At 44.8% G+C, this 20,152-nt stretch overlaps 1 protein-coding gene across 2 annotated transcripts in view; it reads right to left on the bottom strand.

The window, feature by feature from the left end:
- The window catches only part of CACNB4 (calcium voltage-gated channel auxiliary subunit beta 4), a 256,280-nt gene extending 236,413 nt beyond the window's left edge, over positions 1 to 19,867 (bottom strand). The window contains exons 1-2 of one of the 2 annotated variants that reach the window (XM_019456340.2): positions 19,505 to 19,867; positions 18,916 to 18,999 (exon numbers count right to left, since the gene is read on the bottom strand). In XM_019456340.2, coding sequence (XP_019311885.1) covers positions 18,916 to 18,999; positions 19,505 to 19,564 — 144 coding nt within the window. In that variant the 5' untranslated portion in view covers positions 19,565 to 19,867. Of the gene's footprint in view, positions 1 to 18,915; positions 19,000 to 19,225; positions 19,424 to 19,504 lie in introns of those variants that run through there. The other variant, XM_019456351.2, reaches the window with a different exon arrangement.
- Positions 19,868 to 20,152: the final 285 nt, after the last annotated feature.

Genomic DNA, 20,152 nt, shown 5'->3' with positions numbered 1-20,152 from the left:
GGAAACCGAGAGGGTGGTCCAGATACAGTCCCTCCCCATCAAAGCATCTCCAAGTCTGTTGATTACCAACGGTGACATCTGCAATGTCATTTGAAGAAATTTTTACTTTAAAAAAAAAGGTTTTTTTTAACATTTGTTTATTATTGAGAGACAGAGAGAAACAGAGCATGAGCATGGGGTGGCGGGGGTGGGAGGGGAGCGGGCAGAGAGAGGAGGAGACACAGAATCCGAAACAGGCTGCAGGCTCTGAGCTGTCAGCACAGAGCCCAATGCAGGGCTCGAACCCACAGACCGCGAGATCATGACCTGAGCCAAAGTCGGACGCTTAACCGACTGAGCCACCCAGGCGCCCCTGAAGAAATTTTTATTTTAAAGCCAAACTTTGCAAATCACAACTGTGATAGGGCAGTGTCTGCCTAACTGGCCCCAATATCGAGTCTCTCTTTCTCACCAGAAATAGAGCTGTCACGATTTCTAGCCTTCACATGGCTACTCAGCTAGAGACCACATTCCTCAGCCTCCTTTGAAGGCAGATGTAGCCTCACGACAAAGTTCAGGCCAATGGGTTTTGAGCACAAAAATATGTTCAACTTCTAGGTCATTCCCTTCAAAATGAAACTGCTTATTCTCTTCTTTTGCCTTTGAGCTGCCTAGGAAATAGCGATGACTGTACCAGTCACGTTGGGCCCAAAGATGGGATCTAAATGTTGAGAATGACAGAGCCTGTCCACCAGCCTGGGTCCTTGGACCACTGATCTCAGAATAGAGCCACCTACCACTCTGACCTGCCTATCTACCTCCAGACTGTTAAGTGACCAAGAAATATACATTGTATCTTTTTGTTTCAGTGCTACAGTATCTTAGTATACGTCCAAGCAGAGCTTCAACAGCCAATGTGTGATCCACCATGTCTCTCATTCCCTCTTCTGCAGCAAACAGAAATGTTCCAGAGAATGGCTGCCCTATTGGAGTGAGAACAACACCAACGACACCCCTAGCTAACCCAGGAGATACACGGAGTATGTGTGCACACCAAGCTTTTATTACTGTAGTTGCTGTTTCAAGGAAGTTTCTATTACTGCAATATCACCTAACTTATGCTAATACATCCTAGTTGAAAACAGCTGCTCTAAAATCTTCCCCTTGGATTACATGAGACCAGAGAGCAGCATTCATCACCTGAGGAATTTTAAAAAAACACTGATGCCTGAGTCCCATCCTCAGAAATCATGATTTAATTAAGCTGGAATGCAGCTTGGGCCCACAGATTTTTATATTTTTACCTGGTGATACTAATAGGCAGCCAAGGTTGAGAAGCACAGACACTAGTGAACCATAGATCAATGGCACCCACATAATTGCTTTTATTGAAGTGCACTCCAGCATGATGAGGAACATTATCCACTGAAGGGTATTATAAGCAACAACTCCAGAATTATGATAAAGTGTCACTTCAGGGTTTAACTTACTGACTTACACAGTGTCGACCTTATGAAAACATGGGAGAATATCTACTCTCAGCGTGCTTTTCCTAAACAACTTTACTTTTACCCATGGACATTATAAATCCTGTAAGTCATCTTGCTTTCCTCTTTAGGTAGGTCCTAGAAAGTTCAGAGTCAAACTTGAGGTTCCCAACTAGCAACTGACGAGAGTTGCGTATTCAGCACACATTCTTACCCTTATTTTCTCCTTAGTTCATTTAATTCACTGGTGATGTCATACAAGCTAACTAAAGTCATTTCTAGAACAAGGCAGGATATAAATATATCTTTAAATAATAAATAAGGAGCATGTGCCACTGAGTGGAAGAGGGATGAGAAAGGAAACAGTCAAGTGCACCAGCTTACCCAGGCAACTTGAACATATGAGGTCTGTTATAAAAATATCCACCGAAGTGTACTTATTAAATAGTTAATGTCACTTAAAAACAGAAATTCCTGCCTTATTTATTGGAAAATGGGAAGCCATGCTGAGTGACGAATGCTAAACATCATGCCCCTGAGAAACTAGGGAGAAGCAGGAAAGCCAATATCGAAAGCCCCTAATGCAGTGTTCTCAAATGATATAAATCAATCTTGCGGTTCCACTCACCTTCAGCAAAGTTTCAATATGGAAATTTTCGTCATTCTTTATTATAGTTTGAAAGCCCCATTAGCTACTTGCTCTTCCTGATGGCTGTGATAATCATAGCAGTGTGAGCCTCACTACTCCGCCGACTTCCTCTTAATAGCCTCCAGGATGCACATCTGAGAACCATCTTACCACATTACACAAATACTTCATTCTTGACAAGCCACTCTATTCTGCACATATCCTTTCATGCCGTATGCATATGCTTGAAAGATCTAGAAATTCCAGCTCTATCCCAAATTATCTTTCTTCTTGTAAGCATCTCCGCAGCCTCTCTTTGTTACAATCTAAAAAGGATAGCCTCATCTAATGCTTTCAATAATACTTTATATTGAACGACCCCACGTTTTATGAGCTCATCTCAGCAGCTAAGTGACACAGCATTGCCCCAGAAACAACAGAATACAGTGTCTTCTCCCAAGATAGGAGTTGACTACACACATTTGCAGACACAGACATAAAGTCCTATAATTACTAGTACTTGAAGGAACCTCAGAAGTCACTAGCCCTGTCCACTTAAACCCCCATTTTGCAGACAGAAAAACAGAGGTCCTGAGAAATATGACTTCGGTAGTCATTCCTCTATTAATGCATGGTGTCCCAGAAATTCATTGTTTAGTCAGTTATTTGAATCTTGGTACATATTTTTTTTTTAATGTTTATTTATTTTTGAGAGAGACAGAGCATGAGCAAGGGAGGGGCACAGAGAGAGGGAGACACAGAATCTGAAGCAGACTCCAGGCTCTGAGCTGTCAGTACAGACCCCAATGTGGGACTCAAACCCACGAACCATGAGATCATAACCTGAGACGAAGTCGGCCACCTAACTGACTGAGCCACCCAGGCACCCCTGAAATGTGTACACATTTTTTTATTAAGAAACAATGTTACGGGGCTCCTGGGTACCTTGTGTAGTTAAGCATCTGACTCAGGGTTTGTGAGCTCATGCCCCACATCAGGTGAGCTTGAGCCCTGCTTCTCTCCCTCTCTCTGCCCCTCATGGGATTCTATCTCCCCCTCTCTCTCTGCCCTCGTTCATTTGTGCCCTCTCTCTCTTAAAAGGAAGGAAGGAAGGAAGGAAGGAAGGAAGGAAGGAAGGAAGGAAGGAAGGAAGGGAAGGAGGATGGAAAGAATGGAGGAAGGAAGGGAGGGAGGGAGGGAGGAAGAAAAGGAAGGAAGGGAGGGAGGGAGGGAGGGAGGGAGGAAGAAAAGGAAGGAAGGAAGGAAGGAAGGAAGGAAGGAAGGAAGGGAGGGAGGGAGGAAGGGAAGGAGGATGGAAAGAATGGAGGGAGGAAGGAAGGGAGGGAGGAAGAAAAGGAAGGAAGGGAGGGAGGGAGGGAGGAAGAAAAGGAAGGAAGGAAGGAAAGAAGGAAGGAAGGGAGGGAGGAAGGGAAGGAGGATGGAAAGAATGGAGGGAGGAAGAAAGGGAGGGAGGGAGAAAGAAAAGGAAGGAAGGGAGGGAGGGAGGAAGAAAAGGAAGGAAGGAAGGAAAGAAGGGAGGAAGGAAGGGAAGGAGGAAGGAAGGGAAGGAGGATGGAAAGAATGGAGAGAGGAAGGGAGGGAGGGAGGAAGATAAGGAAGGAAGGAGGGAAGGAAGGGAAGGAGGGAGGGAGGAAGAAAAGGAAGGATGGAAGGAAGGAAGGAAGGAAGGAAGGAAGGAAGGAAGGAAGGAAGGGAGGGAGGGAGGAAGAAAAGGAAGGAAGGAAGGAAGGAAGGAAGGAAGGAAGGAAGGAAGGTAGAAAAGGAAGGGAGGAAGGGAGGGAGGGAGGAAGGATGTTACAACAGAAAGACTCCCAGATTAGCCCACAAAGCTATACTTAGGATAGCTGGTGGTAAAGTAGCACAACAATTCAGACACACCTAAAGTCACTGGACTGTACACTGAAAAGCAGTGAAGATGCCAAGTCTCATGTTATATGTATTCCACAATTGTAAAACATTCCAATTTAATCCATGACATGGTTAAAACATGAGGTAAGAAGAAAAAGGAGGAGCAGGAGAAGGAAGAAATTCTGATTATTTGCCGGGGTTCACATGAAAGTCCTTCCTCGAGAAAACATCTGACTAACTGCTTTCGCAGCACCCATTTTCCTCTCCATCTACCACAAGCTCCCAAAACTCCCTTAGGGAACTGGTGTTCCCCATTCCCAGACATGATGGGGCGACCCCAATCTCATCCCTAGGAGTGGCCAACTACTGACGTCGGGCAGTCTCCTGACAGCAGCTTCTTCTGCTGGAGCTATGATAGGAAAGGCTACCTGCTCCTCCGAACAGGGCGGTGGGTTAATGGGAGATCCTGAACCACTGTGGGTATTGCCACCACCATGACAGGGGTTAACCCGAGGTCCAAGGCAGCACACAGAAGGGAGCGCAGAAGAGTATGCAGTGTTGAAGGAACTGCACAGGAAAGGAGCAGAAGCCCTGATGAAGTCGTGAACTTCTAGAACAAACCATGCATGAAGCCGGTCAGACCTATCCCTGGACTTTTTACTTGCATGAGCCAATAAGTCTCTGTTTTGCCTTAGCCAATTTGTGCTGAGTTCCTGTTTACTTGCAACTGAAAAATTCCTAGCAGACAGAGTTCCAGAACAAAGCTTAAAATGGACCAAGTTGGATCCTCATTCACTTCCCTCTCTCCCACCGGTCACTGTCCTTCTCCTCAGGCACCCAGAGCCTCCTTCTATCCAAAGGTCTCCATTCTGATACCCCACCCAGGCATGCACTAACTCTCAAAGTAGTCAGCCTCCAATACCATCTTCCCTTTCCTCTTCCTTCTTCTACTCACCTCCCCAATACAAATTCATAAAACAAAAATAAAGAAAACTTCATAAATTAATTATGAGTATGTTGTAGCAGAGGCTAAAAAGAGATTCAGGGGCGCCTGGGCAGCTCAGTCGGTTGGGCATCTGACTTTGGGTCAGGTCACGATCTCATGGTTTGTGAGTTCAAGCCCCACATCAGGCTCTGTACTGACAGCTCAGAGCCTGGAGCCTGCTTCGGATTCTGTGCCTCTCTCTCTCTCTCTCTGCCCCTCCCCCATCCATGTTCTGTCTGTCTGTCTGTCTGTCTCTCTCTCTCTCCTTCAAAAATAAATAAACATTAAAAAGGAGGGGAGCGGAGCCTGGGTGGCTCAGTCGGTTAAGCGTCCAACTTTGGCTCAGGTCATGATCTCACAGTTCGTGAGTTCAAACCCCACATCGGGCTCTGTGCTGGCAGCTCAGAACCTGAAGCCTGCTTGAGATTCTGTGACTCCCTCTCTCTCTGTCCCTCCCCCACTCACACTCTGTCTCTCAAAAAATAAATAAATGTTAAGAAAAATTTTTTAAGGGATTCAAAGCTTGTATCCACATCAATTTGTACAGATCAACATGCATGGGAGTTGGCTTACAGGAGCAAGTCCTGTGTACATTCCTGGGGCAGAGGCAGAATAGTGCCTGTTCCCCAGTGTGACCCTGCAGAGAGATGCAGGCCAAAAGTACAGAAGCGGGCTTTACAAGGGAATCTTTGACGCACAGGGAGCGCCCAGGGGACAGAGTGTGATCCAGAGTTGAGGACGTCTGGAACACAGCTTGTCCGGGGAGGCTGAAGGGCATGGTGCTATTTGTTACCTTCTAGGTTTTGCCTGAGAAGCAGCATCTTAGTTGGCAGAAAGCAGTGTTCTCAAAGACTAAGGCAGAGCAACTGCAGCACAAGAAGCCTTCCTCAAAGGCTGTGGCAGTAGACATCAACGAGGGACAGAGTTGTGAGCACCCCCTCGACCCCCAGAAAAAATGGACAAGATAGTAGGAGGCAGGTGTTAAGGTCCCGTGTCTACCTATAGGTAGGAGAAGTGAACAAGTGAAATGCGGATTATTAATGGTGATATCCTACAACTTCTCCTGCTCCTCCTTCCTCTTTCCCACAAGATTCGTAAGTGACAGTGTCCAGGGAGACCCGCAAGCTGGTGGGGAGAAGAGTCACAAGGAGAAGAGTCAAAACAGAATGCCAGCGAATGCCACAGAAGGAGATCTGGAGCCATACTACAGAGTTTTATGGGGGAGAAGGTTCTAGAGGGGTTTGACCGATGCTAAAATCATCAACAGGTGGAAATGATGAGACCTTCCTCAAGGAGAAGGAATGGCATGGCTGAGTGGGTGGAAGTGAGAGAGCAGGGGCTGAGTCCAAGTCCGGGTGCGTGTGCTTATAGCAGGAGCAGAGGGGACAAGTTTGGATGGGAAGGGAAGGGGAGGAGACTGTGAGAAAGGACAAACAGACTCAGGGAGACTGGGGTCTTTCTTGGGGACCGTGTCTGCTTTGTTGTGGCGGGTCTTTTAAGGATGGTAAACAGGAAGTCAAACTACAGTACTAGTTTGACTTGACTAGTCATTCTAGTTGAATGACTAGAGCCGCCTGACTCCTGGGAACAAGCATATTTTTCAAATAGGCTGCTCCTTAACCCAAATCATCTTGAAGGTGCTTGGACGTCAGTGAGTGGAGGAAGAAGAAAAGCATTCGGGCGTGTAAAAACAGGTATTCCAGGGCAACGCCACCACCGGCACAGGCCCCCTGTCACAGCCCTAGTTTCCCAAGCCCACCCGGGCCCGTGGGGTTCCAGGGCACTTCCGCTTCTGGATGGCTGCTTCTTGGGTTTTCTCAACCAGGAGCCACAGCTTCGTGAAGCACTAAGAAGTCTGTTTTCTGCTGCTGCCTGTGCTTTTAACAAGGCCACAGACGTGGTGGGAGGCCTCTCCAGGTGGATGTTTTTAGCGTATTTATAAGTTGGATATATTTAGGTTTGCCTGCTTACACTTTTTAAACAACCCGCACATCCACTAAAAAAAAATAACACTGGTAAATGCACTTAATGCCACTGAACTATACATTTAAGATTGGCTAAGATGGTAAAATTTCCTGTTATGTTTTTTTTTTTTTACCACAATAAAAAAAATAAACCTAATTTTTTAAAACCCAATGTCCTTCCTTTTTTTTTTTTTTTACAACCAGTACTTTTTACTCTTCTCATGTAGAAATAGTAAACAAAATACTTGGAATACGAAATTTGCATTTTATTCGGTCAGTGTAAAAATAGCAATAGTAATAAGAATGCCCCTACAAGGTACAATTACTCTTACAATGTGTTTTTGACCTCATTTTTAAAAAGATATTATTTGGTTTAAAAAAATAAATAAAGTAAAAAAGATATTATTTGGTTTAATTTTCATTTTACAGGATCAAAAGCAATATTTATATCATATTAAAGTAAGTGAATAGGGGGGGCCTGGGTGGCTCAGTTGGTTACACATCCAACTTCAGTTCAGGTCATGGTCTCACAGCTTGTGAGTTTGAGCCCCATGTCGGGCTCTGTGCTGGCAGCTTGGAGCCTGGAGCCTGCTTCGGATTCTGTGTCTCCCTCTCTCTCTGCCCCTCCCCCGCTCATGTTTTTTTTTTTTTTTTTTCTGTCTCTCTCAAGAATAAACATTAAAAAAAAATTTTTTTTAATGAAGTAAATGAATATGACAACCAATACCAAATGAAAAACTGAGCCTTCCCTACCAGAAGGTCTCCCTATAGCACAGAGACCAAAAGAACAAAAAAAATATCCCCCAAACTAAATCACCCCTCAAGCTTTCTGAAATTAGCAGAGAATATTTGCAGCTGACCTATTTCTCTCCCACACGACTGTGTTGATAATTGACTTTTGTCCCCCAGGGAAGTGCTCAAATATAATTGAGCAGCACCTGCCACATAAAGAGTACAGTTTTATGTACCCAATAAGTCCCATAAATATTGTACTTAGCTTGGGACTTGAGCACTCTCTTTCTCCTTAATTGTATCTCCCAAGGAATAAACATTATAATTACCAGAGTGGAGTTATTACAAACATCTAGATAAAATTTTGAAAGTATTTTGGATTGTAAGTATTCAAGATATTTCTATTATGAAAAATTATTGAAAATGATGGCAATAACTACTTACATTACTCACTTTTTTAATCCCAGTGATCTCATCCTATTATATAAATCCCCTTCTATAGATGACCGTAACTCAGTTTTGTTCAATCCTGATGACAAGGAGGCCAGGGTCAGGGACTTGATTTCCACACAGGTCAAATAGTTTTGCCCCTGACAAAATTGAGCTCTATGACCTGAGACTGTAGCTCCACAATAAATATAAATATAATTATCATTATCCCCATTCAACACCATGACTTGAAAAGCTCTCTGGAGCATAAGCTTAAGGAAAGGCAAGTCCCTTAACACAAGTGAGCCGACATCTGCACATTTAGACCAGGGGTTACAACTAGAAAACCTCAGGCTGGTGTAAAGAATATGTTAATGAAAAAAAAAAAAAAAAAAAAAACTGAAGCCAATCACAAAAGATCACATTTTCTTATATGATTCCAGTTATATGAAATGTCCAGTAGAGGTAAATCTATCGACATAGAGACTAACAGATCAATAGTTGCCTAGGGGTGGGGAGGAGCATGGAAAATGACTGATAATGGGTACAAGATTTCTTTTGGGGGTGATGACAATGTTCTAAAATTAGATTATGTTGGGGCGCCTGGGTGGCTCAGTCGGTTAAGCGGCCGACTTCGGCTCAGGTCATGATCTCGCGGTCCGTGAGTTCGAGCCCCGTGTCGGGCTCTGTGCTGACACCTCAGAGCCTGGAGCCTGTTTCAGATTCTGTGTCTCCCTCTCGCTGACCCTCCCCTGTTCATGCTCTGTCTCTCTCTGTCTCAAAAATAAATAAAACGTTAAAAAAAATTTTTTTTAATAAAATAAAATAAAATTAGATTATGTTGATAACAAAAGACAGCCTCTGAATTCCTGTAAGAATGACTTCCCCCTCTCTGTTCCACACAGACACACTAAGAGGCCAGGTAAGAAAGTCATGCCTTCAGAGTGTTCTAACAACGGTGATTATTTTACCCACCTGTTTGATTTGGAAACATCACCAGCATCTGAGTTGTTGACATGAGCAGGGGCCATTCGAGAGGAAAGTAGAGGGTATCACACATTCACCTACGTAAGCCACTATGAACTTCCATTACTGCTGGTCTTTCCAGTACTAAAAAAGACACTGCAAACAAATTTTTCCTAAGGAGTTTAAAAATACTATTATACTATTTGGACACAGTGAACACTCCACAAATTCACCATTTCTAGTGATTTTGACAACCCAGAAAAAGGCAGATTCTTTCCAAGTTCATGTTTACAAAATCTTTCCTCTCCAAACGAAGGCTGATGGTCCAGCTATTAGATTGCAGCCCTCGAGAAAGATGCCCGCACCCGCAAAGAACATAAAATGAGAAATAACATGGGTCCCGCTGGTCATCCAAATGATTACAGTGATAGGATCAGACACATTCAGTAGTTGTCACATAAGCGGTACAGCCCCGATCTAATTAATGCTTTCGGTGCATAAAGTACAAATGCTGAACGCCCCCTTCAGAGTCAAGTAATCACCTCCGCTCTGTGTATATGGTAATAAGAAAGGACACGTTCAAGAAAATAAGAAAGTTTGTAGATGGGCACATTTACTCTAGTTCATACGACAACGATCTTCAAGGAATTTCAAAGCCAGTTCTATATTCAAGCCAGGTGTTGATAAAATATCAGCCTTCTATATTTCTTTTTTTTTTTTAATGTTTGTTTATTTACTTGGTGGGGGAGGGGCAGAGAGAGATGGAGAGACAGAATCCGCACTGTCCCTGCAGAGCCTGATGGGGGGCTCCATCTAATGAACCGTGAGATCATGACCTGAGCTGAAATCAAGAGTCAAATGCTTAACCGACTAAGCCCCCCAGGTGTCCAAGCCTTATCTATTTCTGAAAGCAGGTTGCCATAGCACACAGCTTGTCATTATTGTTACCTGAAAGCCATAAAACTATTCCCTTAAAATGGAATAATTTCAACTTTTCCTTAATCTCAGCTTATATCTCTAGTCCTATCCCCACTCCCTGCCCCAGTTTACATGGTTAAATCCACATACAATTCCTGATGTGTTGCTCTGTAGTCAGGTTCACAACTTACTCTTCTAGAAGGCAGAGTGTCGTATTCTACCTCAACGTTTTCTTGGTTCACAAAGTACAAGAGCAGGTAACTAACTCTGTGAAGCAGGGCAATACCAGTTGCTCAGATCAGAACGTGTTTTTATAGGGGTTCTTTGTGCATAACAACCTAGCTCTTCTTGAGATTTCTCCATTGGCTGTATTCTAACCTGGAGAGGTATTATAAAAAGAGTGTGTAACTGGGATGGTTAAGGAAGTGCTCTGCACGGTCCCACAGAGGAAATGTTGGTGCAACACCCTGGATGCAAAGGGAGTGAAAAGCGTCCAGGTGCTCTGCATCTCTGTCAGGCACACCGTGAGGAAAGACAAACTCAGACGATCTGTGTTTCCGAGGCCTGTAATTCACTCGGCGCACACACTCCTGCTGGGAAGGAAGCTCCAGCAAAGGTGTGAGCGACGGAGAACATGGCACTGTTCTAGGAAATACTCTGCTCCAAGACGTTGCCTTAAAAATGGCATGCAGAGGCAAACACTGAAAGAAGAATGGGGCCTGAACGCCCGCCCCTCTGAGCACACGCCTTCTGATACTTCCTAGGGTCTTCAGGGAATCTGAGTGAAATGCAAGCCTGCTCGCCCTGGTTAGTAGTCTGCACTGCAGAAATGAGACCAAGAAATGGCCAAACTAGGACGTAGGTGAGGAGACTGGATAATGCTACAACATCAGCCAGAAAAGGTGGGTCAGAACTAGGTTGGCTGCATCCAGGAACACCACTGGGTTGGTAGACTCACCAGAAGTAGGGGGACTGATTTCTACAACCAGCCACCCACACGGTTTGACGAAACCACATTCTCTGTAGTCCACCCTTGCTTCGGCCCTCGATGAAACAGGAGTCTCTGCTCCTTAGCACCTACGGACAGACGACACTGCCTGTGGCACCGGTGGAGTAAGTAAGGGAGGGGAGTCACGGTAAAACCGAGGTTATTTTCAACTTAAGTGTCTGCACAGCATCCTACTACTTTCTAGAAAGATTAAAATTTCAATCAAAATTTATCTAAGGTTCAATAAAATCTTACCATCCTAAAGTGAAGGGATAAATAGTTCTTTATTCTACAAAAGTGAGATTTAGGGAACTCTGTGAGCCAAGAACAGGGACTTAGAGAAATGTACAAGTGACTGGTTAATAGGTTAGTTGCCCAGTAATTGGATTTCTCAATAAGGAGCTTCGTAAATCCCATTCCATTCCTTCAAGCCCAAGAGCAAGAACAAAGAAAGGACAGTTTGCCCGAGAGGCAGAGCTCTTTCTTGGTCTACCAGGTCTCAATTTGGGAAGATGCATTCCAGATGAAATTCACACAGGAAATAGGTGTGAACTTTTCCCTCGGGTTCATCTCAACTGTACTATCCCATTTAGCCAGGAAGTTCTACTCCCAGAGCAAAAGGAAACTTCCAATTTTGCTAATGAGACGGATTCATCATTGTCTTCCATGCAGCTAAAATATACCAATGGTTGTGCCGGTCCTGGCCAGTTTCCCTCAGGGTCATTCTCCCCTTCCCCTGTGCTGCTTTCTCTCTCAGGAGGGCCAAGGTCTGCAGGCTGCTTCGAGGCTCCCAGGTCAGCGGGCTTCCCGCTGGGCTCAGCCAAGGGCAAGTACTCCAGGAGAAGGGGGAGGCAGAGGGTCACTCCTCATTCTCTCCCCTCAAGTGGCTTCTTTAGCAGAAGCTACATCTCCTCTGTAGGTGTGTGTCTCTCTCTTTTAATTGAGGTATGACTGGCAAATAACATTATATTAGTTTTAGGTATGCAACATAACAATATTTCTATATTTTGTGAAATGATCACAGCTCTAGTTAACATCCATCATCATACATAGTTACACATTTTTTTCTTGTAATGAGAACTTTCAAGATCTACTCTCTAAGCAACTTGCAAATATGCAATACAATATTATTAATTATATGTACCATGCTGTACATTACATCCCCCATTACTTATTTATTTCATAACTGAAAGTTTGTACCTTTTGACCCCTTCACCCATTTCACCTATACCCCCATCCCTGCGTCTGGCAACCATCAGTCTTATAAGCTCAGTTTTTGTTTTAGGTTTTTGATTTGGGGAGGGTTTTTAGATTCCACATACAAGTGAGATCATACAGTATTTGTCTTATTTGACTTCTTTCACTTCGCATAATGCCTTTAAGGTCCATCCATATTATCACAAATAGCAAGATTTCATTCTTTCTTATGGCTGAGTAATATTCCATCGTATATATACATACCACAATTTCTTTATGCATTCATCCATCAATCAACACTTAGGTTGTTTCCACGCCTTGGCTATTATAAACACTGGCTGCAATGTATGTGGGGATGCACGTATCTTTTCAAGTTCGTGTTTTCATTTTCTTTAGATAAATACCCAGAAGTGGGATTGCTAGGTCATATGGTACTTATTCTATTTTTAATTTTTGGAGGAATCTCCATACTGTTTTCCACAGTGGCGGCACTAATTTACATTCCCACCAACAGGGCATGAAACTTCCCTTTTCTCTACATCCTCACCTACATTGTAGCTTCTTGTGTTTCTGATTGTAGCCATCCTAACAAGTGTGAGGTGATGTCCTCTGTCTCTTGCTCCTATAAAACAGTACCCCAGTGGCTACAGTATCTACCAGGTGATTCTGGCCCCTGTGTTCCAGTAACAGTTTCCTCTACTTGTCCTGCTAGCCTGGAGGTAACAGTGGCTTCCTGCTGTTGCTAACCTCCAGGGTTAGTTTCCAACCTCTCCCACTGCCTGTTTAACCATGTCTCTACATTCAAGTTCCTCAGTTGCAAAATCGCAAGTAGTTTTATTTCCTAGTTAGTACTGGCTAATACAATGACTACTAATCAAACCAACCAACCACCATGAACCATGCAAACAAAAATTCCATCTCATGATGAAATTGGGGAAAAAAACTACAGTCTTGAGATTCTCCAGTGGTTGCTTTGTTCCTCACGGTAACCATATAAGGTAAGAATATTTCTAGGATCTAAGAGGAATAAGCTCCATATGTCTTTTCATGTGTCCACATCTTTGTGTTTGTATGTCTATCCTGATTATTCAGGGATGAAGTGTGTTGTGGTGGAAAAACTGGAGGATCTGAGTAAGGTCCCCTGTCTCTGTTCTACAACCACTGATGTGACGTCGGTACAGCCTTTCTGTCCTTGAGTCTCTGTTTTATTTATCTGAAAATGAGGAACTGAAGTACTTTCCCTCTGCAATGTCTTCCTGTTCTAAAATTTTGTGATTCTAAGTTTATGGATAAATTTTGCATATATGCATGTCTCTAGGCATATGATTATTCTTAGAGCTATGCACAAAGCATATACCTTCTGTTGATGAATCTGCATTTTATTGGAGAAATGTGTCTCCAAATTATAACCCAAAGAAGTTTTTGTCAGCTTGTTTTATTATAGTATCAACTTAGTAACTAAATATGTTTTAAATCTCTAAATACAGTGTGGGCTTACTGAATTATTATCATGATCGTTTGTTTAGCATACCTAAAAAAAGCCAAGGTTCTTTGATCTAGAGTAGATGATTCCAAAGACGGCTGCGAGAGTATCTTCCATTCTACATGCTCTTTTGTAAGGTGACCTTGTTGTACCCCATGGCAAGAGTCTATTTCTTCTTCCTTTGAAACTGAGCTAGCCTTTTGTTTTGATTTAAAGATTGTAACAGAAGGAATGTCATGTAGCTTTCAACAGCAGGTTTTACAAAATCTGCAGCTTCCTCCTTTGCTTCTTGGGATGCCCCTTCTTGGAACCCAGCCACCATGTTGTAAGGAAGTTCAAGCAATCATGCTGAGAGCCCAGGTGGAGGAAGACTGAGCCCCCTGCCAAAACCTCTAGTCGAGCTCTCAGCCAGCAGCCAGCACCAACTGCCAACCACACGTGTGAGGCTATTTTAGACCTTTCAGCCATGCCAGTGCCCAGATAACACCACACAGAAATAACTGGACAGCACACTGAAATTTAAAAAAAAAAAAAAAAAAAAAAAAATGTTGTTGCTTTAAGCCACTAAATTTGGGGAAGTTTTGTTAGGAGGCAATTTCTCCCCATCAAACAAAGAGTTTAATGTTAGAACAGAACGCCATGCCTAAAATATATGAAGCTAGTCCTCATCCATCCGCTCCTTCATTCATCCAAATAAATACTTATTGAACATCTACTACGCTAAATGCTTAGGGTACAAAGACAATCAAGTGCCCCAAATGCAGGTATGTCCCTGCCCCAGTGGTACTTATTATCTGGATGAGGGGACAGACATTAACAGAGAAATCTAATTACTGAGACCTGGCAAAATGCACTCTGGAATGAGGTACGTGGTTAAGGAACTGACATCATCAAAGAGATTAGAAAAAGAAATGAAGACTAGAGGGTGCCTGGCTGGCTCAGTTGGTTGATCGTCCAACTCTTAATTGCGGCTCAGGTCATGACCCCAGGATCATGGCATTGGGCTCCACATCCAACACCGCATTGAGCATGGAGCCTGTTTAAGATTCTCTCTCTGCCTCTGCCCCTCTCCCCCACTTGCACTCACTCTCTCTCTCTCTCTCTCTCTCTCTCTCTCAAAATAAATCAATAAATAAATACGTACATACATAAATACATAAGTAAATATAAAAAGTAGTAAAAAAGAGGTGAAGACTAAACCTAGGTCTCAACAAAGATTAAAAATTAACTTGGCAGAACGGAGAACAAGAGCCCTCCACACAGAGGGCTCAGCATGTACAAAGAGCCAATGGCAGAAGGGAAGGTGGTGTGTGCAAGACCTGTGTCCAAAGCTAAAAGATAATGGTTTAAGATAAGGCTGCAAAATGGTAGGGGCCAGGCCTTATAAGACTTGCAGTACTGATAAGGGCAGCCTTAACAAGGAGAGGTCAACAGAATAATCACACTCTGATCAGATTTTCGCTTTGAACCCCAGAGGGGAGAAAACTGGGGTAACCTCAGTGAGAATAACCTGGAGTACTCCATCACAGCAACTCTATGTGCAGTGACACCCAGAGTATTACAATATTCAGTGCATATGGCCATTTTGCCCACACCCTAATTCCTTGCTACAGTTCACTATGTTGTGTGTATATATCTGTGTCTCCATAAGTAGATTATAAAATCCTTTGGGTACAGGGACTCCGTCTTTTCATTCCTCTTCCATAGCATCTAGCACAGTGCTGGGCACAGAGCAGATGTTTAATAACTGCTTCCTAGAGGAGCCTGGGTGGCTCAATCAGTTTAGCGTCTGACTTTGGCTCAGGTTCATGAGTTTCAGCCCCACATTGAGCTCTGTGCTGACAGCTTATTTTTTTAAATAAGTGCTTCCTAAAATTTTAAAACATGAATAAAGAATCCACTCACAAATGGCCTGTCACAAGTGATCTCCTAGGAAAAAAATCTACGGCCTCATTTGGAAAGCCATTTCAATGATAGCAACAGTCTTAAGTCATGCAGTTCTTGAGTTCCTTCCTCAATGAAAAAGGAGAACAGTCCATCACATTTCCAAAGAATGCCTTTGTGTACACTTTGAAGACCATTACTGGGTTACCCCCGAGCTCTCTTTATTCTTATCGTGGCAAAATACTTAATCTTCTCACCTTTCCTCAAAGAAACCATTTAGTTGTTTCCTGGATTCATTCCAAAATCTCCATCCCTCCTAGATTGTGGAGACCAGCAATCTAGTAGCCCACGAAACAAGGTCACAGATTCGAGAGAGACTTTGTGAGCAGTCCTCAGAGTGGAGGCAGGCTCACTTTCTCAGTTTGTTTTCAGCCCGACTCACATGTGTGCATGTGTATGCATGCATGTACACACACAAACACTACAAATTTTTACCAGTTTGAAGAAGACTTTAACAATAATAATAAGTGGCGCCTGGGTGGCTCAAGTCAGTTAAGCGTCTGACTTCGTTCAGGTCACTATCTTGCGGTTCGTGACTTCGAGCCCCACATTGGGCTCTGTGCGCAGCTTGGAACCTGGAGTCTGCTTTGGATTCTGTGTCTCTCTCTCTCTGCCCCTCCCCTGCTTCCCGCTCTGTATCTCTCTCTCAAAAATAAATAAACATTAAAAAGTGTTTAAAAAAATAAGAAGAGGGGCGCCTGGGTGGCTCAGTCGGTTAAGCCGCCGACTTCAGGTCATGATCTCGCGGTCCATGAGTTCGAGCCCCGCGTCCGGCTCTGTGCTGACAGCTCAGAGCCTGAAGCCTGTTTCAGATTCTGTGTCTCCCTCTCTCTGCCCCTCCCCCGTTCGTGCTCTGTCTCTCTCTGTCTCAAAAATAAATAAACGTTAAAAATTAAAAAAATAAAAAAATAAGAAGAAAAAGAAAAAATAAAGATTAAACAATTTTACTAGGTGACAATAAATAAACTGTTTTATTTTATTTGCCAACTGTCCTCTGTGCTTCACCATCAGCCCCATATGACCCATCTGATTCGACACATCATTTTTTTTTTTTTTTAGTGAACGCTTTCCCTCTCTAATTTTGTAAATAACAAGATACAAAAATGAGCAGCACTATTTTACTGGCATCCCCACTGTCTTCTTCATGTGCGAAGGCATCACACAGAGTGTGAGATATCACCAAGAAATCCCATCACTTCAGTGTACCAAGAATTCAAAAACAATAAATCGTTAGTCATTCTACAAATAAGAAGGCTCTAATAACATAAACAGCTATTGTGCTTTTTTAAAAAATACTTCTTTGGCACTCAGGTGAAAACTCTTCAATTTTATTTCAAAAAACACAGTTAACTTCCATTTGCAGTAACTTTCCATCGCTTGTCAAAGAAATAAAATCCCTCTGTTATTTTTATTGTAGCCATTACAGAAGGGTCCATTATGTCATTTTTAATCAAGATCATGTGTAGGATACTTACTCAACTGTAAGTGTTCACAAAAATTATGTATTATTTTTACACAGAAAAGAAAAAGATTGTATATATCATACAATTACAACTAACTTCTAAACTTAAATTAGACCATTTTATTAAATCAACAAATCCCAGTTTCAGAAAGATTAATGAAACATATTTGTCCTATACATTGCACTGGTTTAAATTACTCCCAAAATTATTAGCATGCAATACTTTTCACATTTTTAAGACAATACATAGCAACACACTTATCAAGAACTTATCCATGCATTATCTCATTTATTGGAGTAAACTGAGGAAAGAAGGATATTAGAAAAGATATTGATTGTTTTGTTTGTGGTTGGAAGTCTAAAGCATTAGTGAAGTGACAGTTAAGATGAACTCAAAAGTTTTAGTCAAACAGCTCACAGAATACACTGCTGTATAATTAGTATTTCTAAGAATTTGCAACAATGAAACACCACCAAAAATAGGCACCTACAAAATAAACATCAACAAGATCTCAGTCACATAAGTCAAAAATTTTTTAAAGATGAAGAATGTCTTCGCTTTATCAAATGCACAAATGATCTAAGCACTGCAAAGGGAATAGAATGCACTTTTAGAACGAATTCAGGATCCAAAATATATTTACTTTAAGAATGTAAATACTTGGTGCTCACTGAATTAAAAACAGTAGTGGTAACAATCTGTTTGCAGAAAATGAGTACTGCATAATAAATATTACCTAAATATGCTTTATAAACCCTTTAGGAGAAGTGTGAGTCCAATTTTGAATCTAAAGCCCATTTGTCCTAGATAATCTGTTTAAATTGACGATAATCACTAAGGAAACACACCCCAGCTGCCATCATTGGTTAAAAACATATTACACAATGCTCTCAGTGACCTAGAGGGAAAAGAACTTCCCAAGGTCACTCCAGCAGCCCACAGCAGAGCCTGGGATAAAAGCGTCTTGGGGCCACAACCAAAGTATTCCTAAGCCACCCTGAAAGCACACACCTCCAGAGTTTTTCCGCTCCAAAGAGAGATCAAGGTGACTCACTTTTGCATGATCTCGCTAGCACCCAGCAGCTATGTAGAGATGGTTTCATTTACAGCACATGGGCAGTAGAAAATTAAGGACCAATCTCCTGTGTCAAGGTGAAAGAGACCTAAGCATTCAGTGTAATCGGCGATGTTTTAGCACACAGAACGCTCACTAGAACTACACAGACGGAAACTACAAAGAAAACAAACACGAAGTGTAGTACCACCCAGACCCTCGAACTGAGTGCCGACCTTTGCTTATTTCAATAGAACCAGGTCTGGGCAGTCTTTTTTCCCTAGTTAAGCGAACCAAAGCAGAGGTCCCAAGTGACACCAAACTTTCTGCTCAAAGCGTCTTTCATTTGACCAGAGCTGGCAGATCTCTCCCAAGACCCACACTAAGAAGAGTATTCGAAATACGACAAACAGCAGAGACCCCGACCTGTCGGCCAAATTAAACCGTGTGCGGGGCCCCTGGGGCTCTGGTTACTCAAAGTCAAGTACGCGACTTGAAGACGTTACCACACACGGAAAGTGCAACTAGAAATACTTTCAGTCTTAAATTCAACATCCCTGCCCTACACCGGGTCCCCAGCAACTCGCATTCGAACGCACAAACTTCGAGGGCGATGCGGAGCCGCCCGGCCGGGAAGACTTTGCGCGCAGGGGGATGCGGAAGCAGGACGCAGCGGGAGCTCCCGGCCCCGGCCGGAAAGGGGCGCGAAGAGACTCTACCCGCCGCTCGCACTCTGGGTGGCAGCGCTCGGCTCCCGGACCCCCGCGCCCCGCACCGGGCCTTCTCCCCAACCTGCCGCCCGCGCGGTCTCCCCGCGCCCGCCTCCTACCTGTCTGAGGATGAAGCTGGTCGAAGTGGTGCTGCCATCGGATCTTTTCAACCTGCTCCTCCGGGTCGTGGTGCCTCGGGCCACCTGGACTCGACACACGGGGCCAGAGAGAAGCCGGTGAGGACCGCAGCGCGGAGCCGGACGACCACCCCGGGCCAGCGCCCGCCTCCGGACCAGCTCCCCAGGGTTTCCCAGAGCCCGTACCCCAGTCTCCTCGGCGGTCCCCAGATACAGCCTCCACCCCCACCCCCCCACCACGAGCCTCGACGGCTGCAACGATGCCCGAGGAGAGCAGCCCGCGAGCACCCACCACATCCATTAACAAAGACTCTCGGGGCGCGGGGTCCGGGTCCCCGGCATCGGCTGGGGAAGGCTGCGGGCTCCAGAGCGGGAGCGCTGAGACGGACGAGGTGAGGAGGAGGAGGAGGAGGAGGCGGCGGCAGAGGAGGAGCTGGAGGAGAGGGACTAGGAGGAGGGGTGGGAGCGCGCGGTGGCCGACTCTCAGGACTGGGGGCCCCGCGCTGCCCGCACGAAGGCGGGGCGCGCTTGGGCCGCCGGGGCGGGAGGGGGGAGGAGGAGGGGGCGGTACCTGAGCGGTGGGGGAGTGCGGCCCGTCGGCCGGCCCGTTCTTGGCGTAGGAGGAGGACATGGTTCACAGCCGCATGGCGGGCCGGCGCGCGGCGGGCGGAGGGCGGGCAGGCCCCCGGAGGCCGGAGAGCGGGAGGAGAGGAGGGCGGCAGCGAGACCCGCGCCGGCTCCCGGGCTCCCTGCCCGCACCTCGGAGAGCAAGACACCTTAAAGAGACCAAGGCGCTTCTTCCGCGCCCGCAGCGGGGTCCCCGGGTCACGGCCCGGCAGGCAGAGGTCCCGCGGAGGGGGCTTCTGGGGATCTCGCCTACCCGAGCCGACCGGGAGAAGCGCTCCCCCACCTAGCGAGCGCCTTACATCAGAGCTTTCCAGAGGATGGAGAGGGGGGGAATCTGGGGTGGGGGTGGAAGGATTAAAATAGTCTGCACGGTTTCAAATGAGACAAAGGTGGCACGGTTCATGAATCAGGACTTGGGGAGGGACGCTGGTGCAGTGTGGCAGGGAGTGGGAAGAGCCGACCGGGCGCGCGCGGGTGTGTGTGTGTGTGTGTGTGTGTGTTGCACTGGAATTTTAAAAGGGCACGAGCAGAACCTTCCTTCCACGACTTCACTCATCAGCCCGCCATGGTAAGGCATGGGGGTTTCTGGTTT

Source organism: Panthera pardus, unplaced genomic scaffold (assembly GCF_024362965.1).
Source record: "Panthera pardus isolate Hobbes unplaced genomic scaffold, ASM2436296v1 HiC_scaffold_10, whole genome shotgun sequence".
NCBI classification, from domain to species: domain Eukaryota; kingdom Metazoa; phylum Chordata; class Mammalia; order Carnivora; family Felidae; genus Panthera; species Panthera pardus.
The sequence above is the reverse complement of the archived record's forward strand: the minus strand, read 5'-3'. Positions and strand labels throughout refer to the sequence as shown.